The sequence below is a fragment of the Oryctolagus cuniculus genome, chromosome 10 (assembly GCF_964237555.1).
Source record: "Oryctolagus cuniculus chromosome 10, mOryCun1.1, whole genome shotgun sequence".
NCBI lineage: Eukaryota > Metazoa > Chordata > Mammalia > Lagomorpha > Leporidae > Oryctolagus > Oryctolagus cuniculus.
Window position 1 is genome coordinate 99,237,163 of NC_091441.1, and position 22,553 is coordinate 99,259,715.

At 43.5% G+C, this 22,553-nt stretch overlaps 1 protein-coding gene across 12 annotated transcripts in view; it reads right to left on the bottom strand.

Annotated features, from left to right (window-relative positions):
* RBM6 (RNA binding motif protein 6) overlaps positions 1-22,553 on the bottom strand; it is a 116,716-nt gene that overhangs the window by 18,032 nt on the left and 76,131 nt on the right. For all 12 annotated transcript variants that reach the window (XM_070050797.1, XM_002713207.5, XM_008260672.4 and 9 more), the window contains 3 exons: positions 10,907-10,981; positions 5,605-5,665; positions 329-598 (listed from right to left, as the gene is read on the bottom strand). In XM_070050797.1, coding sequence (XP_069906898.1) covers positions 329-598; positions 5,605-5,665; positions 10,907-10,972 — 397 coding nt within the window. In that variant the 5' untranslated portion in view covers positions 10,973-10,981. The remainder of the gene's footprint in view (positions 1-328; positions 599-5,604; positions 5,666-10,906; positions 10,982-22,553) is intronic.

A 22,553-nucleotide genomic window follows, 5' to 3' on the forward strand; every position in this document is an offset into this window, starting at 1 on the left:
TCCCACGCACATGACTCATTTTTTCATTGCTATTACCACTCTGCTCTAGCAAGGCTGGATTTATAAAGAAATGCTAGACAAACACTTCTTTGCCGATACCTAGAAATCTAAAATTATGCCTTACTGTATTTATATAGCAATTTGCATTTGGAGAGCATCGATTCCTTCAACTAGTCCAGTAAAGGTAAAAGAAAGCAATGGTTTGTGTAATCAGGCTTTGCACAGTTCTATGGTATGGGGAAGTCGCTGGCTCTTAGCCACAACATGGGCTATCTATTCTCCAATAGTTTTGGTCAATGTCTGGCAAATGCCCTGAAAAATCACTTACTTTTGCTCTCCCCATCCTGGCGTACGTCTCCAGACCATGGTTCCTTTTCTCTGTCTCTTCGGAAAGTGGGCCCTTCTCTGCGAGAATGAGGCAGACACCTTTCTGCTTCTCGCTTTTGATGTCCCAAGCGTGTTTCTTGTCCTTCTTCCCGCTTCCTGGATTCGGATTCCTTATCAGCTGGCCTTGCAAGCTGGTTGGGTTGTTTTTCTGATGAGGCTGGTATAGATGTTTTCTGAGGCTGAGGGTAGGTTATTAATACTTGCTTGGATTCTGTCATCAGGGGAACAGAAACAGAGAATCCCAAGAAGGCTTAAAAAAAAAAAAAACTGCTACTTTGCTTCCTCCTTATCTACCACCAAATATTTTAAATACTGTCTCAGAAATACTTATAAAGGGTGGCGCTTGGCGCAGCAGCTAAGACAACACCCACCTGTTTTCCAAGTCAGAGTACCTGGGTCAAGTTCCAGATATTCCTCTTCTAATCAAGCTTCCTGCTAATGAATGCCCACGCCAGGAGGCAACAGGTGATGGTGAGTACTTGGGACCTTGTCACTCATGTGGGAAACCTGGATTGATTTCCAGGCTGACACCTTTGGCATTTGGGGAGTGAACCAGCAGATAAGAAGATCTCTATTTCTATCTGTCACTCTGCTTTCCAAATAAATTACAAAAACAAAATAAACCAACAAAACAAACAAAAAACCAAGCATTACAAAAAAGTCATTTAGGGCCTGGCATTGTGGTACAGCAGATTAAGCCACTGCTTGCTTGCTTTCTTCTTCTTTTTTTTTTTTAATAGCAACTTCTCCTTTTTCTGTTTATTTTTTTTTTAATTTTTTGACAGGCAGAGTGGACAGTGAGAGAGAGAGAGAGAGAAAGGTCTTCCTTTTGCTGTTGGTTCACCCTCCAATGGTTGCCACGGCCGGTGCGCTGCGGCTGGCGCACCGCACTGATCCAATGGCAGGAGCCAGGTGCTTCTCCTGGTCTCCCATGGGGTGCAGGGCCTAAGCACTTGGGCCATCCTCCACTGCACTCCCTGGCCACGGCAGAGAGCTGGCCTGGAAGAGGGGCAACCGGGACAGAATCTGGTGCCCCGACTGGGGCTAGAACCCGGTGTGCCGGCGCCGTAAGGCGGAGGATTAGCCTAGTAAGCCGCGGCGCCGGCTAAACCACTGCTTTCTAACACCAAAATCCCATATCAGAGTGTGAGATGCAGCTGCTCCACTTCCAATCCAGCTCCCTGAAAATGGACATGGAAAGCAGCAGCAGATGTCCAAGTACACAGACTCCTGTCACTCATGTAGGAGACCAGCTGGAGTTCCAGGCTCCTGGTTTTCACCCTGACTGTTGCAGCCATTTGGGAAGTGAACTAATGGATGGATGCTCTCTTTCTCCATCTCTCCTATTCTCTCTGTAACTCTGCCTTACCAATAAATAAAGTAAATAAATAAAAACTCTGAAGGCATATCAAAAATTTTATTTATTAAATTTTTTAAATAAATATTTTATAGGGCGGGTGCTGTGGCATACAGGTAAAACCTCTGCCTGCAGTGCCAGCATCCCATGTGGGTACCAGTTCGATTCCCGGCTGCTCCACTTCTGATCCAGCTCTCTGCTATGGCCTGGGAAAGCAATAGAAGATGGTCCAAGTTTTTGGGCCCCTGCACCCACAAGGAAAAACTGGAAGAAGCTCCTTTCTCCTGGCTTCAGATCGGCCCAGCTCCCGCCATTGTGGCCATCTGGGGAGTGAACCAGCAGATGGAAGACTTCTTTCTGCCTCTGCCTCTCTGTAACTTTGCTTTTCAAATAAATAAATAAATCTTTTAAAAAATGTTTTATTTGAAAAGCAGAGAGGGAGAGATGGAGAGATTGTCCATCCACTGGTTCACTTTTTTTTTGTTGTTAAAGATTTACTTTTCTTTTTTTAAGATTTTTATTTATTTGACAGGTAGAGTTACAGACAGTGAGGGAGAATGAGAGAGAGAAAGGTCTTCCCTCCATTAGTTCCCCCCACAAATGGCCGCAATGGCTGGAGCTACACTGATACGAAGCCAGGAGCCAGGTGCTTCCTCCTGGTCTCCCATGCGGGTACAGGGGCCCAAGCACTTGGGCATCCTCCACTGCTTTCCTAGGGCACAGCAAGAGAGCTGGACTGGTCGAGGAGTAACCGGGACTAGAACCAGTGCCAAATGGGATGTTGGCGCTGTAGGCGGAGGATTAACTGAGTGGGCCATGGCGCTGGCCCCTCTTTTTTTTTTTTTTTAAGATTTATTTATTATATTTGAACATCAGAGTTACACAGAGAGAAGAGAGGCAATGAGAAAGAGTGGTCTTCCATCCGATGGTTCACTCCCCAATTGGCTGCAACGGCTGGAGCTGTGCCGATCCGAAGCCAGGAGCTTCTTCTGGGTCTCCCACGTGGGTGCAGGGACCCAAGGACTTGGGCCATCTTCTACTGCTTTCCCAAGCCATAGCAGAGAGCTGGATCAGAAGTGGAGCAGCCAGGACTTGAACAGGCACTCATATGGGATGCTGGTGCTTCAGGCCTGGGCATTAACTTGCTGCACCACAGCATTGGCCCCTGGTTCACTTCCTAAAGACCTGCAACAACTAGGGCTCTGCCAGGCTGAAGTTGAGAGCCCAGAAATTCAATCAGGGTCTCCCAGATTAGAAGCAGGGACCTTTGTACTTCAACCACCACTTGTTACCTCCCAAGGTACATAGTAGAAGGAAGCCAGATTCAGGAGTGGAATCTGGATTCAAAATGAAACACTCTAATATAGGATACAGGCATCACAACTGGTGTCTTAACTGGTATGCCGAACAGCAGCACAAAAGTACACTGGATTTTAACCTTAGAACATGTCCTTCAGAAGGCTGCTTGAATTCTGTACCAAACTATATTCCATGGTCATGCCCTGGCTTTCCTGGGGGATATCTGAAACAGGCACATACTGTCAGTAACTGCTATAGGATTACCTTGAGATGCCTTTCCTAGACTCTTCAAAGTCTACATAAAGCTTCTCTGAAGAAATTTACTTCAAGTTCTGTGCTTTCACATCACATCATATATGTGTGTTGAATTGCACTCCATAAACATGTAGAGTGATTGCGTCAATCAAAAAGTTAATTAAAAAAGTAAAGTGCTTGATTTCTCTATGATCCTTCAATCTTTTTTTTTTTTTTTTTTTTTTTTTTTGGTCAGGCAGAGTTGACAGTGAGAGAGATAGACAGAGAGAAAGGTCTTCCTTTGCCGTTGGTTCACCCTCCAGTGGCCACCACGCACCGCACTGATCCGATGGCAGGAGCCAGGTGCTTCTCCTGGTCTCCCATGGGGTGCAGAACCCAAGTACTTGGGCCATTCTCCACTGCACTCCCAGGCCACAGCAGAGAGCTGGCCTGGAAGAGGGGCAACCGGGACAGAATCCGGCGCCCTGACTGGGACTAGAACGCAGTGTGCCGGCTCCGCAGGCAGAGGATTAGCCTATTGAGCTGCGGTGCCAGCCAATCCTCCAATCTTAATTATTTTCTTTTGCTTAGATTTTTACTGCTATTACTTTTTAAAGATTTATCTATTGAAAGGCAGAGTTACAGAGACAGAAGGAGAGACAGAGAAAAAGAGATTTTTCCATCCGCTGGTTCACTCCCCAAATAAGTGTGACAGCCAGGGTTGGGGCAGGGGAAAGCTGAGAGCCAGGAACTCGATCTAGATCTCCCACCATGGGAGGCAGGGGTCCAAGTCCTTGGGCCATCATCTGGTGCATTCCCAGGTGCATTAGCAGGGAGCTGGATCTAAGCAGAGCAGCCAGGATACAAACCAAAATCTAAATAGGATTCTGACATCCCAGGCAAAGGCTTAATCTGCTGTGGACCCATTTTTATTGTTATTTTAATTATTTTTTTCGTAGCAGATTCTGAAATGCTTACATGGAATATAAATGAGAAAATAATACAGCAAACAATTCCCAGTAACTTCAAAGAAGTGTGAATGAGTGTAGTTTGTCATATAAACAGATATCATACAGACTTTTTTCTTAAAAAAAAATTATTTATCTGTTTGAAAGAATTACAGAGAGAGAAAGGGAGAAACAGACAAAGATCTTCCATCCACTGGTTCACTCTCCAAATGGCCACCAGCTGGAGCTGGGCTAGGCTGAAGCCAGAAGCCAGGAGCTTCACCCTACATAGATGCAGGGACTCAAGCACTTGGGCCATCTTCTGCTGCTTTCCCAGGCACATTAACAGGGAGCTGGGTTGGAAGTAAGCAGCCAGGACTTGAACCAGTGCTCATATGGGTTGCTATAACTGCAGATGGCAGCTTAACCCGTTACACCATATTACCAGCCCACCCTCACCCAGCCCTGGCTATTTTTTTTTTTTTTAAGATTTACTTTATTTATTTGAAAAGTAGAGTTATAGGAAGAGTGACAGAGTGGGAGATGGAAGGACAGAGGGAAGGAGGAGGATTGAGACAAGAGAGATTGATCTTCCAACCACTGGTTCATTCCCCAAATGGTGGCAATGGCTGGATCTGGGCCAGCGCCCACATTAGATCTGGCATTGCAGGTGGAAGCTTAACCTGCTGTGCCACAGTAACAGCCCTGGTGCCCTACAGATTCTATTTCAACCTGACATCTGAAATTTATTCTCTATAACAATACTACTGACCTCTGATCACCAGCTTACTCAGCCACTTGAGCATAATCGCATCTCCATCTTCTGGAGGGATTCTGGGATCCTAATCTTTACTAACACATCACGTGAAGTTGGGTATCAATCTGCACTTTCAAAAGCTTTACAGGCCGGCGCCGCGGCTCACTAGGCTAATCCTCCGCCTAGCGGCGCCGGCACACCGGGTTCTAGTCCCGGTCGGGGCGCCGGATTCTGTCCCGGTTGCCCCTCTTCCAGGCCAGCCCTCTGCTGTGGCCAGGGAGTGCAGTGGAGGATGGCCCAGGTGCTTGGGCCCTGCGCCCCATGGGAGACCAGGAAAAGCACCTGGCTCCTGGCTCCTGCCATCAGATCAGCGCGGTGCGCCGGCCGCGGCGGCCATTGGAGGGTGAACCAACGGCAAAGGAAGACCTTTCTCTCTGTCTCTCTCTCTCACTGTCCACTCTGCCTGTCAAAAAAAAAAAAAAAAAAAAAAAAAAAAAAAAAAAAAAAAAGCTTTACACATCAGCTTCATTTAGAGATGAAAATTCTTTAAAGCCAAGGAGAATATGAAATTTGTTTTGCTCTTTGCACTACATAAAACCACAATCACCACTTCTACCACTCACCTTCCCTTGGGCATTTGTAGAATGAACATGAAGATCGGTGCCCACCAGTGCTGCTCTTACACTGCAAGGAAAAGGAGAAGTAATTCAATTTGATAGAAAACATTTATTTAAAACCTTATATATCCATTGATCTATCCAACAAGTAACACCTGTCAAAAGTGAAAGAAACAAACTATCCTGTGGAAGCTATCTGAAGGACTTTCAAAGGAAGGGGAACCTTCACTAGCCCAGAAGAAGGGAAGAGGCATTTTGCAATGTAAATAAAAAGCCAAGCACATCGCCCAGCCCCAAAGCACTGTATTTTCACCACTGAACTTCAAAGGCAGATGGTCAGCAGGAAAACAAAGAGCAGAAACCATGAAGAGGATGCCATTCAAGATGTCTTGAAATGTGGGTTTGTCAGATGGAGGAAGGGAGAGAACAGCAGCAGCAGTGGCTAACACTTAAACAGCGAAACCCTGCACCAGTCCTACTTTACATGTTTTCACTTACTGATTCCAATAACTGTATAAACTCCATGAAATAGGCACTATTCTCTTTCTATTTTATACGTAAGGAAAACTGAGGGCTAGTGAGACTGAAAAACTTAAGTAAGGGTATTAGTTTGTCATTTCCTTTTTTCTTTTCCTGTCAGTGGATCAAGCACACACCTCTGCCATGCTCAGGTGGCTGTGTTTTTTCCCTGTAGGGGAGTGCATTTTGGCCATATGTCTTCCTGATTAATAGAGTGTGAGAGAACATGACTAACACCAGGTCAAGAGAAGCTTTAAGAGCCACTGTTTGTGTGAATGAGCGTCTCACATTTTCCCTCAGCCAGGAGAAGACAGCCCCACTGAGACTTTCCCTTCAACCAGGGTTCCAAGATGAAAAGTCATGTGGAGCAGAAATGCAATAAACAACCCATAACCCTGACATGCAATTTAAGTGAAGAACGTTTACTGTTTTAAGCCACCAGGATTTGAGGACTGCTTGTTACCACAGCAGAGGTGCTGTGGTATATGACAATTCAGCTGATAAATGGCTGAGTAAGAATCCTAACTTTGCTAGGCACAATTTGAATACCATAAAAATCAACCATTTTAACAGCAAAGTTTAATGACTTTTAGCAAATGCATAGTGCAACCATTACACAATTTAATTTTAGAGCATTTTCATCACTCCTGAAAGAAATCTAGTGGTCATTTCCCATTCTTACCCCTGGCCTATAGAATTATTATATATGGTCTTTTGTGTCTAGCACAGTGTATTTATAATTTTAATATTTTTTTATTCCCAGACATTTCATTGTATAGATATACCAATTTTGTTTGTCCATTCATCAGTTGACATTTGAGCTCTTTCCACTTCTTGGTTATTCTGAATAATACTAATAATGCTATAAACATTTAACAAAATATGAAAACAAAACAAGATTCCACATCAGGTCCAAGACTATATACGTAGGAATGGCACCTCTACCCTTCTAAAAATCTCAGAAAGCACAAATTATCCACAGACAACTGACTGAACAAATGGTTTATCATTAGGGGACAATACAACCAAACTGTCATAGTTCAAATCACTCCCTTAAAATTTTTTATTATATATCTTTATTAATTTATAAAGTCATTTTCGCTTTTCTCTTGTCACTATTGTCTATAGGTCAGACCTTATAAATATGCATTTTTGTTTCATGCAGAACATTTTAAAACAGATTTATTTATTTGAAAGGCAGAGTGATAGAGAGAGGACAGGCCAGAGAGAAAGATTTTCCATTTGCTGGTTCACTCCACAAATGAAAACAATGGCAGGGGCTGAGCCTGGCTGAAATCAGGAGCCTGGAACTTCATTCAGGTCTCCTACATGGATCTTGGGGGCCTAAGTATTTGGGTTATCTTCTGCACTCTCAGGCCTATTAGCAGTCCATTAGTTGGATTAGAAGTTGAGGAGAAGGGCTCAAACTAGTGCTCCAATATGGGACGCAGGCGTCACATGCAGCAGCTTAACCCACTGTGCCACGACACCAGTTCCCAGGATAGAGTAAATGGATTATGACTTCAGCCTGGCCTACACCTGGTGGATTGTTGTAGCCATCTGGGGAGTCAATCCATGGATGGGACATATCTCTCTGTGTTTCTTTTTTCTTTGTCACTCAGCCTTTCAAAAAATATAACTCTTTTTATTTTTTCTAATTTGACAGGTAGAGTTATAGACAGCGAGAGAGAGACAGAGAGAAAGGTATTCCTTTCGTTGGTTCACTCCCCAGATGGCTGCTACGGCCAGCACTGTGCCAATCCGGAGGCAGGAGCCAGGTGCTTCCTCCTGTTCCATGCGGGTGTAGGGGCCCAAGCACTTGGACCATCCTCCACTGCCCTCCCGGGCCACAGCAGAGAGCTGGACTAGAAGAGGAGCAACTGATAGAATAACAAAATGTGGTATAACTATATATTAACCAGCCATAAAAAAGGAATGTAGTAGATAAGAGTTATGATGTGGATGAACATTTAAAAGATACTAGGTGAAAAAGCAGATGCAAAAGGCCAAATATTGGGGCCTGCATTGTGGCACAGCAGGTAAAGCCACTTCCTGTGATGCTGGCATCACATGTGGGTGCTGGTTAGAATCCCGGCTGTTCTGCTTCCAATCCAACTTCCTTCTAATGGCCTAGAAAAGCAATGGACAATGGCCTAGGTACCTGGGCCTGTCGCCCACATGGGAAACCCATAAGAGGCTTCTGGCTCCTGGCTCTGGCCTGGCCCAGCGCTGGCTGTTAGAAACATTTGGGGAGTGAACCAGTGGGATACAAGATTTCTCTTTTTCTTTTTTAAAGATTATCTAAGAGGCCGAGTTACATAGAGAGGGAGAGACAGAGAGATCTTCCTTCTGCTAGTTCACTCCCCAAATGGCCGCAATGAAGGGAGCTGGGCTGATCCAAAGCCAGGAGCCAGGAGCTTCTTTCGGGTCTCCCATGCAGGCGCTGGGGCCCAAGCATTTGGGCCATCTTCCAATGGTCTCCTAGGAGCACTACCAGGGAGCTGGATCGGAAGTGGGATGGCCAGCACTCAAATCAGCGCCCATAAGGGATGCCAGCACCACAGAAGGAGGCTTAACCTACTACACCACAGTGCCGGACCTAGACGGCGTTCTCTGTCTCTCCCTCTCTCTATAACTCTTTCGAAAATTAGATAAGTAAATCTTTAAGAGAAAAAAAAGTAAAAAATATTTTATAATCCCATTTATATGAAATGTCCAGAATAGGAGAATCCAAAGATACAGAAAGCAGATTATTGGTTGTCAGGAATTGGGGAATGTGGATTTAGGGGGTGGTTAATGACTAATGGATTGTTTTGGGATCATCAAAAAAATTCTGTAGCTAGATAAAAAAAAGTTGATGGTCACACAATATTGTGAAGCCACTTAATGCCACTAAAATATGCTTTAAAGGGGTTACAATGATAAATTTTATGTTATGTGTATTGTACAAACAAAACCCCAAAAAGCTTAAATGTTGGGGCCAGCGCTGTGGCGTAGCAGGTAAAATTACCGTCTGTAGTGCTGGCATCCTGTATGGGTGCCCATTCAAGTCCCAGCTGCTTGACTTCCAATCCAGCTCTCTGCTATGACCTGGGAAAGCAGTGGAAGATGATCCAACTGCTTGGGCATCTGCACCTGTGTGGGAAGACCTGGAGGAAGCTCCTGGCTCCTGACTTCAGATTGGCGCAGCTCCGGCTGTTGAGGCCAGTTGGGTAGTGGACCAGTGGATGGAGGGCCTCTCTTTCTCTCTGCCTCTCCTTCTCTCTGTGTAACTCTGACTTTCAATTAAATAAATAAATCTTTTTTAAAAAAAAGGTTACAAGTTTTCCTAAAATGACATTGTAAGACAATATATCCAAGAAAGAGAAGTGCTTTGGCATATAATAATCATAGCTATCCAAACTGTATTTTATTGAGACTACCAAAAATGTCTAGCTTAAGTTTTATTAAACTTTGTCAAGTTCTATAATACTTTTTTTTTTTTTTTTTTTTTTTTTGGATAGGCAGAGTGGACAGTGAGAGAGAGAGAAACAGAGAGAAAGGTCTTCCTTTGCTGTTGGTTCACCCTCCTACGGCCGCTGTGGCCGGCGCGCTGCGGCCAGCACACCGTGCTGATCCGAAGGCAGGAGCCAGGTGCTTCTCCTGGTCTCCCATGGGGTGCAGGGCCCAAGCACTTGGGCCATCCTCCACTGCACTCCCTGGCCACAGCAGAGAGCTGGCCTGGAAGAGGGGCAACCGGGACAGAATCCGGCGCCCCGACCGGGACTAGAACCCGGTGTGCTGGCGCTGCAAGGCGGAGGATTAGCCTAGTGAGCTGCGGTGCCGGCCTATAATACTCTTAATAAATAATAATTTAGAAGATTTATTAACAAAAATAAGGAAAAAATATGAATTTTTCATTATTATTTTAGAAGGTAAGTAGTAGCAATGGAAACCGAGATTTTTTCCTTTCTTTAAAAAATATTTATTTATTTATTTGAAAGGCAGAGTTAGAGAGAGAACGGGAGAGACAGACAGAGATCTTCCAACTGCTGGTTCACTTTCTAGATGGCCACAATAGCCAGAGCTGGGCCAGGCTGAAGCCAGGAGCCAAGAGCTTCATCTAGGTCTCCTACATGGGTACAGGGGCCCAAACACTTGGGCCATCCTCTGCTGCTTTCCCAGGCACATTAGCAGGGAACTAGACCAGAGGTGGAGCAGCCGAGCCATGAACTGGAGCCCATGCGGTGATGCCAGCAGCACAGGCAGCAGCTTAATACCATAGCATCTGCCCCTAAAATTATATTTTCATGTTTACTGATAAAACTGAACTGTTAATAAAACAGTACAGTATAATTTCTTTTTAATGTGTCAATCTACAAAAATATAAGTTTAACAGAAATAAAGCAACATGGTGTCTGAAGTTCTATACTCTTGGAAGTCCCAAAATATCCTTATGGACAGCTCCCACAAAAATCAGGTTCTCCAAATTTTCCTTTCCAAATACCAGTTTCCTTGTGAGCACAACTAGGGACAGTAACAGAGAAGAGTTGGTAGGACAAATGTCTACTATTTTTATAATCAACAGAAAGCAAGGCATATGCCATGGAGAAAGCATCTCCAGTATCGAACATTCTATGGTCATATGCAGCAGCTGAGAAACAAAAATTAAGGACCTTGCCTTGGCCTCCAGTTAATCAAAAGTTTACATAGAATGAAGAGCTTTGCCCTTGTAAATGCTGTTGCTGGAGACATGCAGGAGCTTTAACAATGGATGTCTACTTCTACAGAAAGGTATTCTTGTACTTACTCGTTTACAGTACCAAAAATCCGGACCTGGTACATACTCGAGGGTGACCTCTTTGTCATGGATCATTAGAGTTCCCTGTAAACACAAAGACAGAAGCCATCAACATCAACCCTAGGAAAACAGAGAGACAAGAAGGCACAGAGAGCCTTTCTAGTCTCCAACCTGAAACATTTTATAAAGAGTGAATGAATTTACTCTTCAGCAAAGGGAGAAAGGCTGTGTTAAGCCACAGATTTGGGGCAGTGTGACACAGCAAGCTTATGCTTAGGGAAGGGGAGTGGGAGAAGGTGAAATCCATCTTCGGCCTTGGCTCCTGTAGATTGGGATGCTGTTCTTGGGTAGGCCAGGCCCAGTCTACTCCAGAGGTCACGTAGCACATTCTCATAAGCCCCAGCAAGTGCCCCACTTGGCTCAGGAGTTAGCATACTAACAAAAAACAAACTCTTCCTTCTGTAGCATAGAGGCATAGGAGTCTTCTCAGATATCTTCTTTTCCATGGCTAACTCAAATCTCCTTGGAGAAGCAGTAAGTGCTATAACTCTGGTACCCAAAATTTTCTTTGGAAAACTGGCTACACAGCAAAAGCACCAGGATAAAGAGGTACAACACAGAAGATAAGAAGAAACAAGTGTGAAAACTTCATGACAGGTGACATCCTAATAGCAGGAAACTGTGCACTGTTGATAGCAGGTAGATGGTGGCAACAGCGGCAGCACCATTCTGGCCTGGAGCCTACAGAGTGAGCCAGCCCTGAGATCTAAGGAGCTATCATTGGCACAAAGCTTTTGGGAAAGCATGGCACAGGAACAGGTAGGATAAGGGGCTCAAGAAGCCCGTAGTTACAGAGCCCCCTTGCCTCTCTGCTTTGGACAAGTCATAATTTCTAGTTCACATCAAGAAAAAAATGTTTTGTTTAAGAGACACTAGCCAGCAGATATTTTGTAGCAAAGGGGAAAAAAAATCTCTGCCTATTGACAAGGAACCCTCACCCACACTTGTAAGTGAACTAACCGAGGCTGTGACTCTGGAACTAGCCCCTGCGCTGTATTCATTCTCCGCCCTCTAGGGTCCTCTGTGTCACTCCTCAGACAGGGCTCTGAGTTAAACAAGTCATTTCATTGCAATTGGACCTCAGTTTCTTGCTTGAATCCATACATCTGTCAAATAATGCTTTACCTCCCTGCTTTTCACACCAAAAGAGTTAAAAGAAATACATAGAATAAAATTATTGTCTTGTCAAAACGAAAACTGTCCACCTACCTAAGACTTAGAATCTGGTCTCTGAGAAACTATCTCTTGGCTTGCCCTCAAGGCTAAAGGACAACAACAATAAAATCTTTCTTACATTTATTAAGTACTTACTCAGAGTCAGAAACTGCTAAGTACATTTTCTCATTTAATCTGCTAAATGATTACATGGAATAACATTATTTCAACTTGACAGGTGAAGAAACATGCTCAGAGTTGGGGGGGGGGGTCACCCAACTAGTAAAGGGCTAAACTGGATTCACACCTGGTGCTACAGAGAAGAGACCCGGGTCTCATTCACCAACTTGTGCTTAGCATTAGGGACAGGCAACCTGACCTCAGAAGCTGACTGGAAAAGAGATAAACTCCACAGGGGAACTATGAAGGGGTGATCAGAGGAGCACCACTAAGTCCAACTCTACTGATGCAGAGGTGGTCAAGATGGTGCCCTTCTAAACTTAGAGACAGCACATCATTTAAGAGTATGGACTTGTGGCTCAGGTTCTCTAAATTTCAATCCTGCTTTTACTCCATGACCTTCAACAAGGTCCTTAACTTCTTTGTGCTTTAGTTTCCTCATCTGTGAAGTTGGGATCACAGTACCTACTTCATAGGATGATTGTGAAGATTAATATACATAAAGAAGCTAGAATATAGTGAGGGCTCAATAAATGTTGATTATTTCAAGCCCTAAATGTTAAAAAAGGATTAGCCATCAGCAGGTAAGACTAAACAGAGTTGAATAAAATCACACAGGTCATGCTGCCTTTTTGCCAGCTAGGAACATTTAAGAACCCATTTTAATTTCCTAAAAGACTACATTTTTATAAAGAATAGTCACTGTGCATCAGAACCGGGATCTCCATGATGGCACTTAACATTGGTTGTCAAATTGCTAGCCCAAATCGCAGGCTAAATCATGCTGGACTTTTATTTATCAGTACCCAACACAGTATCTGATATAGGAAAAGGAGCATAAGTAGCTCTTGTTGAATGAACAAAGGACTGAGTTGTACCAACTATCTCCAGAGGACTGAGGTGCGTAGTACACGGGAGCTTTGGAAGGAGGTATTGCCATGGCAAACACTTGCACACCCACTTCATACAACATGTCAGTTGCCATATGAACAGTGATCAGTAGCCACCAGAACAAGGCACTTTCAATTTCAGTCCACTGAAAATTCTGATTTCACCACTTGAAGGCATTAGAGATTCAGTAAAGGCTAAGGAAAGGAGCATTTCATAGTTCCTAGACAACATATATGCTGTTCCAGTAGCTGTGGACAGATGACATGCAAGAACACCCCCTTGCAAGGAGTCCCCACGAGCATGTCAGGTGGGAGACTCCCTTCACCTCATGTGTTACAAAGGCAATGGTTTCTTACTTTTATGGAATGTCCTACCACTCAGGCAGCCTTTCTTTTCAACTTGTATATGGTTAGTAACCACTGTCACTTTTATTGTCAGGCTGCCAGTAACCATTGCTAAGGAATATGAAATGGTTTTAGTATCACCATTGAAGAACAGCCAACTGTTTTAATAAGAATAAATAGTTAGGAAAAAACTGAGATCAGTCAGTTATCTATGATTTGATCTCCTAGACACTGTCACACAAAGGTAGCCCAGATATACCAAGCACATACATAGCTGCACCCTGCACATACATAGCTCCTGTTTTTACAGAGCAGAGATTTGCCAGTGTCTTCTAGGTAAGTAGCCTGTGGGGAGCTGGATTAATGAACAGGCAGAACAATGCAACACTTCCAGTGGTTATCCACTCTTAATTGTCTATTATCTACAATCTTCAACACATTAGAATTTTTATTCCCTTGAATTATTTAGTTATTAAGCTAATCAAGCAAAGATGCCATCAAGGCCATGAGTTTGATTAACCACGTCTAGCTCTTACACAGGCACCAACAATTTGAAAGTAAAATCAAAGACATCTCCTCAGATTAAGCTTAAATTAGACACACACCTGCTAAAATCCTCTCAAGTCTATGTCCTCAGTTCGCAGTCACATAATGGTGTTTCTAAGCACGTTTCAAGGAGTCTTAACATGAAGTTGCAAAAAAGCTACAGATATTTGTGTTCAAGAACAACAAGCGAAGTCCTTACTCTCCACCTCAAGGATACTACAGAGGAGCAAATTCTAGATCTGAGAGCTGCTGAGTTCAACATGTACCTTCCCACTCCCTTTTATCAACTGCTTTTAAAGATTTCACAATTCCATTTTGTGACTATCCCGCTGTGACCTGAGTCAGAGAGTTGAGATTCTATCATATACTCCAGTATATCCCTCAAGGATTCTTAAGGTACTAGGAGATAAAATAGAATATAGAAAAGAAAGAACATTTCTGGCCAGTATCTTTGCTGAAGATCTCCAATTTACAAACATAGTTAAAAGTTATACTTTGCACTGCGAATGTGATTGCTGTGTGATGTAACAAATCTTTGCATTAAAGATGGGAAGACAAAGAGATAGCATTCAAAGGCAGGGGGGAAGTATGTGAACCTTGTAACAGCTCTCAAAGAAAAACAGCAACCCCTCTTCACTGATATGTTCCTCTAAACATGGGTTAGCAGAATCAGCTTATTGGTGGTTGAGAATTAGCACAGTTTTCAGATTTAGTAATCTTCTTTTACAGAGCAATTTAAAGTTCACCAAGGCATTTTTATAAATATCATCTCATTGACCCGTATAAATAGGGTACATGTGAAATCTACTTATACAAAGTATGGCTGAGATACATCCAGCAGCCTGCCCAAAATTACAGATAGTTGACAACACATACAATACTGAAGCTGAGGTTTTCTTTTTCACCATATTGCCTTTCCCTGTTTTAAACGTGTAGGGGATCAGCCAATTCACATTTGTCACACCAAAGAGGTGGCTTCTTATGAGGTCCCACAAGATAAAAATGGAAGAAATCCACAGATAACGAGCCATAGGGAGTTTGTAAAGAGGCTGTCATAAAGGCCTTGCTTCTTGTTAGTGCTGCCAATTCCTCAAACTGGCCTGCCGCTCAACATGCCCTTTCTGTCCTTAAACAACCTATGGTTACTTTAGGTGTTGTGCCTAAGACAAAAAGGGCTGCTAGTAAATGGCTACTAGCAGCAATTTCAAGAACCATAATGGTAAAGTGAACCTGTGGGAAAAAAAAGAGCAAGAACAGAAAGAATAACTTTAAAAGAGATGTACATAATTTCTCTTAGAATAAAAGATTACTTTTACAGAAATATTTTGTGTAGTAGCTAGATTAATTATGATACAAGGACATGTTGTAGTTCAAATATTTTGTAAAATTCATCACCCTCAAAGGCCAAAACCAGAATGAAATACAAAGAGGAAAAGAGGAGGAAGAAAGAGGGAAGCACAAAGAATGCCTTGTGATCACTCTGTAGCTCTGCCTGTTGATCTTTCCCAAGTCTTTTTCTTAGAAATGCTTTTTTAAAAAAGATTTTTTATTTATTTATTTGAAAGTCAGAGTTACACAGAGAGGAGGAGGCAGAGAGAGAAAGGGAGGGAGGGAGGGAGGCAGGGAGGGAGATATCTTCCATCTTCTGGTTCACTCTCCAATTGGCCACAACAGTCGGAGCTGTGCTGATCCGAAGCCAGGAGCTTCTTCCATGTCTCCCACAGGGGTGCAGGGGCCCAAGGACTTGGGTCATCATCTACTACTTTCCCAAGCCACCACAGAGTTGGATCGGAAGTGGAGCAGCCATGACTTGAACCGGCGCCCATATGGGATGCCAGCACTGCAGGCAGTGGCTTTACTCACTACACCACAGCACTGGCCAGATTGGCTTTTTATTAAACATGATCTGAGCTGCTCTTCGAATACCCAGGAGATGAAGCACCTACGGGATCTCCTCTGAAACCAGAATCTCACTTCAGTGTCTAATTTAAGGTTGAGGGGCAAAAAGATACTGCCCTCTTGGCTGCCATTTCTTCAGGCATCTTTTGTTGTGCAGACAAAAACACAATAAAAAGTTTTTTTAAAAATATTTTATTTATTTTATATGAGAGGCAGGGTTAGACAGACAGAGGGAAAGAGAGAGAAAGGTCTTCCATCCGTTTGTTCATGCCCCAAATGGCTGCAGCTGGGTTGATTCGAAGCCAGGAGCTTCTTCTGGGTCTCCCACATGAGTGCAGAGGCCCAAGCACTTGGGTCACCTTGCACTGCTTTCCCAGGCCATAAGCAGAGAGCTAGATTGGAAGTGGAGCATCTGGGATAAGAACCGATGCCCATATGGAATACCAGTGCCACAGATGGACACTTAGCCTATTATGCCACAGTGCCAACTCCAACAAAAATGTTTTCTAAAATCATCCGTAATACACATTAAAATTTTTTATTTTTTCACGTATTTATTTAAGAAGCAGAGACAGAGAAAGTATGTGCTCCTAATCTCTGGGTCACTCCCCAAATGCCTAAAATAGCCACAGCTGGAACAAGGCCAAGACCAAAACCAAGAGCCAGGAATACCATCCAGATCTCCCATATAGGTGACAGGAACCCAACCATTTGAGTCATTACCACTGTCTCCAAGGTCTGCACTAGGCAGGAAGCTGGAGGTGGGTGTCATATGGGATGTGGATATATCAGCTGGCATCTTAATCTAAGCTAAATGCCTACTCAAACAACAATCATCTTTAACCATATAACCAGTTTATGTGACACAGCAACAAGAAGTATCTAGTTAAAACTATATTTGTGCTCTTTGAAGCAAGAGAGCTATCTTTCACAGAGCCTCACCCATCAACATCAGAGATGGCCACAGACTTAAAATAAACTTGGCTCCAGGTACACAATATATCTGAGACAAGATCTCAACATAAGGGAACTAAATTATTTTATTACTTTTTAGTTACTCAAATTGTTTATTTGAAAGGCAGAGAGACTCAGAGAGAGGGAGAGAGATCTCCCTTCTTCAATCCTCAGAAGTCCACAATAGTCAGGGCTTGGTCAGCTGGAAGCCAGAAGTCAAGAACTCAATCCAGGTCTCTCAGACAGGGAATCAACTACTTAAACCATATCTGTTGTCTCCCAGTGGGACTATCAGCAGGAGGTTGGAATCTGGAACAGAATAAGAACTTGAACCTGGATACTTTGATATAGGATGTGGGCAAACACCAAATGCCCAGCACTTAATTACTTTAAAGGAATCTGGTGCTAAGAATACATTCACTTCTTATCATTCTTACATGCATTTAATTTAATTTATTTATTTGAAAGGTGGAGTTAGAGACACAGAGGCAGAGGCAGAGAGAAAAAGAGAGGTCTTCCATCCACTGGTTCACTCTCCAAATGACTGCAACGGCTGGAGCTGGGCTGACCGAAAGCCAGGAGTCAGGAGCTTCTTTTGCGTCTCCTACGTGGGTGCAGGGGCCCACGTACTTGCACCATCTTTTACTGCTTTCCTAGGCCATAGCAGAGAGTGGGATGGGAAGTGGAGCAGCTGAGTGTCGAACTGGCACCCATATAGGATGCCAGCCTTGCAGGCAGCAGCTTTACCTGCTAAGCCACAGCGCCAGCCCTAAAAGGTCTCTTAAAAAAAAAAAAAAAAAAAAAAAAAAAAGATTTATCCACTTATCTGAAACGCCAAGTGATAGAGATAGAGACAGAGACAAAGAAAGTGAGCGAGCGTTTCCATCTGCTGGTTCACTCCCCAAATGGCCACAATGGCCAGAGCAGGGCCAATCTGAAGGCAGGAGCCAGGAGCTTCTTCCAGGTCTCTCACACAGGTGCAAGGGCATAAGTACAAGTTCTTGGGCCATCCTCTTCTGCTTTCCTAGGTGCATTAGCAGGGAGCTGGATCAGAAGTGGAGCAGCTGGGACATGAACAGGCGCCCATATGGGATGCCAACATGGCAGGTGGTGGCTTTACTTGCTATGCCAAAGCACTGGCCCTGGCCCCATGAGATCTCAACTTTAAAAAACATGTAAGAGGGCTGGTGCTGTGGTGCAGTGGGTGCCTCTCTAACTCTGCCTTTCAAATAAATCAAGATCCCAGTCCTACTAAAAAATGTCTCATCACTATGAAAGAAAATCTCTGATCTGCAATCTCAGAGATGATTCCGTTAATTACGGTTCAGGAATACTTAGGAAGAATGGACTTGTCTATCATGAGATCCACAAGACTCTCCCATTCTAAGTTTCCATTAAATTCACATAAATACAGTGCTCCCACTCTTGGTTTTATTTTCCATAGTGTCAGTTACTGATGGTCAATTGTAGTTTGAAAGCATTAAATTGAAAAGCCCAAAAATTAACAGTTCATAAGTTTGGAATTGTATCTTGTTCTTAGCAGCATGATAAGATTTCCCACCATTCTGCCCTCTTAAACCAGCATATCCATCCTGTGTAGCTAGCTATCTGTCCATTAGTCACTTTGCAGCTATCTCAGTTATCAGATCTATGGTCTCAGGATCATAGTACTTGCATTCAAGTAACCTTTAATTTACTTAATAGTGGGCTCAAAGTAATTTAAATATCGCAAACAAAAGCTGTAAAGTGATTCCTTTAAATGAAAAGGTGAAAATGCTCAATTTAATAAGATAATATATTGAGGTTACTAAGATGAATTTTAAATCTCTGAATGAATGAATGAATCTTAAACCTGTGAAAATGTAAAGGAAAAAGACATCTCAAGGGGGCCAGTGTTGTGATGTAGGGGTTAAGTCACAAGAGGTAAGCCACTGCCTACGATGCTGGCATGCCCTGTCAAAGTACCAGTTCGAATTCCAGTTGCTCTGCTTCAGATCTAGCTTCCACCTAATGTGTCTGGGAAAGCAGAAGATGGCCCAAGTACTTGGGCCCACCCCATCACCCATGTGGGAGACTGGGATGGAGTTCTTGGCTCCTGGCCTCGATCTGGCCCACCCTTAGCTGTTGTAACCATTTAGGGAGTGAACCAGCAGATGGAAAATCTCGTTGTGTTTCTCTCCCTCTCTCTCTCTGTGGCTCTACCTTTCAAATAAAACAAATATTAAAACAAAAACAAAACAAAGAGTGAATCTTAAATCTGTGAAATTGTGAAAGAATATCAAATTTGTACTGGTTTCGCTATTAACCTCAAACTACAAGTTATGGCCACAGACCATGACAAGCACTTAGTTAATATGAAAAAGGCATATTTGTGTATGTATGCACAGAATAGAGAAAACAGAAGACACAAGATTCAGGGTGTTATTCTTAAATATTTCAGGCATCTACTGAGAGTCCTGGAATTTTACCTATCTTGGATAAGGGGGGACCTTCTATAGTCAAAACAACCAGTTTTTTCTTGGGAAAAAGTAAGGCTCTATTACAGAAACTGAGCAGACAAGGCACTCAGCAAATCTCTTTTACTATAGACATCTCACAAAAAATAAACAATTTAAAAGTTATTAACTAGTTATCTAGTTATTAACACTCAGAACAAATGAAAAATTGTAACCCACTAAAATGCAAACATTCCTAAAACTCTTGGTTTATTATAATTTTGTATCTCTTGAAGCAATATTTCATCCAATATTTACAAGGACCTCAGTCTAGTTAAAATTATCTTTGAGGCCAATGTTGTCGCACAACAGGTTAAGCTGTCACCTGTGACATGGGCATGCCATACGGCTGCTCCACTTCTGATCCAGCTCCCTGCTAACGACCTGAGAAAATCAATGGAAGATAGTCCAAGTGTTTGCCCCCTGCCACCCACATGGGAGACCCAGAAGAGACCCCTACCTTTGGTCTGGCCACTGTAGCCATTTGGGGAGAACAAGTGGATGGAAGATCTCTCTATTTATTTATATGGCTCCAAGGACTTGAGTCATCTTTTGTTGCTATTCCAGGTATATTAGCAGGGAGCTGGATCAAAAGTGGAGCATCCAGGATTCAAACTGGCGTCCCATATTGGATATCAGTGTTGCTGGTGGTGCCTAACTCCCCCTATGGCACAGCACCAGCCTCCAACATATATGTAAAAACAACACACAGCTGGCTCCCCTCCAAAATACTTCAATTCAATCTACTGATATTATTTCTTCTTCTTCTTCTTCTTTTTTTTTTTTTTTTTTTTTTTGACAGGCAGATTTAGACAGTGAGAGAGAGAGAGAGACAGAGACAAAGGTCTTTCCTCTGTTGGTTCACCCCCCAAAATGGCCACTACAGCTGGCGCACTACGCCAATCTGAAGTCAGGAGCCAGGTGCTTCCACCTGGTCTCCTATGCGGGTGCAGGGCCCAGGCACTTGGGCCATCCTCCACTGCCTTCCTGGGCCACAGCAGAGAGCTGGACTGGAAGAGGAGCAACTGGAACTAGAACCCAGGGTACTGGCACCACAGGTGGAAGATAAGCCTAGTGAGCCGTGGCGCCGGCCTCCCTAAAACTTTTTTATTCTCCAAAAGCAGTTTAGCCACAATAGGATATGCATATTGTTTTTTTTGAAGACTTTTTTTTTTTTTTTTTTTTTTTTTTTGAGGGGCCAGTGCTATGGTGTAGCGGGTAAAACCACCATCTGCAGTGTTGGCATCCCATATGGGTACAGGTTCGAGTCGCAGCTGCTCTACTTCTAAACCAGCTCTCTGCTATGGACTAGGAAAGCAATGGAAGACTGCGTAAGTCCTTGGGCCCCTGCACCCACGTGGGAGACCCAGAAGAAGCTCCTAGCTCCTGGCTACGGATTGGTGCAGCTCTGGCCGTTGAGGCCAATTGGGGAGTGAACCAGTGGATGGACGACCTCTCTCTCTCTGCCTCCTCTTCTCCCTCTGTGTAACTCTTCCTTTCAAATAAATAAATTAATTTAAAAAAATTGAAAGGCAGAGTTACAGAGAGAGATCTTCCATCCGCTGGTTCATTCCCCAAATGACCTAACAGCAGGTGGTAGGCCAGGCTGAAGCTTGGCTGGAGCTTCCTCGTGGTCTCCCATATGGGTGCTGCAACCCAAGCACTGGGGCCATCTTCTGCTGCTTTTCCTAGGTGCATTAGCAGGGAGCTGGATCAGAAGTGAAGCAGCTGGGACTCAAACAGCACTATGGCAGCTTAACCTGTTGTACCTCAAATAACAATCAACCCTTGTGCATTTATTTACAATAAGAAAAGCTACAGCCAAAGCTGCCCAGGTAAAATATGCTCTTTAGCACACCCTAACTTCTTAGCTTCTAAATCTAATCATCTTGTATTCAAACTTCAGACACTGATATTACTGCTGTTCTGTTTCAGAGTATAGGTTTGGGTTTCTAGTCGTTAGCCTGTGAATCATTTCAAAATTTATTTTATTTACATATTTAATTACATATTTAGCTTTTAAAAATATTATAAGGATAACTAAGATTTGCAGACACAATTCTGTAACTTGAAAGATTTTAGAATCTGGTTTGGAATGTGGAAAACTGAGAGACTCCTAGTAGTATCCCAATGTCTATTTGTTTACTTTTCCTTGGGAGCAAATCTCTACTTTTTTTAAAAATTTATTTAAGAGGAAGGTAGACAGAGATGGAGGAAGGTGGGGAGGCTGCGGAAGAGTCGGATGGAACTCTCACCAACTGGTTCATTCTTAAAGTTCCCAAGGGCAAGCACTGAGTTTGGCTGAAGGTGGGACTGAAACTCAGTCCAGGTCTCCCACAGTGGTGGGGAAACTGAAATACTCGAGTCTACCTGCTGTTTCCCGGAGTCTGCACTGGGCACTGAGACATGCCGACATCTTCTAACTCCTAGGCCAACCTCCCACCCTAAATACCTATTTTTTTCCTCAAGATTTCTTTAATAATTTGAAAGGCAGAGAAACAGAGAAAGAAGGAAAGAGAGAAGGGGGTGGGAGGAGAAAGGGGGTGGGTGGTTCGCTCCCCAAATGGCCATAATGGCTAGGCTGGGACAGGACAAAGCCAGGAGCCAGGAACTCTATCCAGGTCTCCTATGTGAGTGGCAGGGCCCCAAACTTTGGCCAAATTCTGCTGCTTTCTTGGGCACATTAGCAGAGAACTGGATCAGAAGTGGAACAACTGGGACTTCAGCTGGTTCTCACCTGGGATGCCAGCATTCTGGCCCCTAAAAGTAACCCTTTTGAAGAATTCTCCCTGAACTTTGCAAGCACTAGTTATGCTCATGTCCACTTTATCAGAATTTAGTCACGACCACATTCAGCTACAATGAGGGCAAGAGAACTTGTTTATTCTAGACAGCCCAATACCAATATGTGGGCCCTTGTAATCCATGCAGGAGACTGAAATGGAGTTCCTGGCTGTTGGCTCAGCCCCAGCTACTAGAGCCATTTGGGAAGTGAATGAGTAGATGGAAAATCCCTCACTCTGTATATTCCTATCTCTCTGCCTTTCAAATAAATAAACTAAATTGTAAAACTAAAGTATCCATCCTGGACAAATAAGATAAAAGGCACATGCTGAGGATGACAGGGCTAAA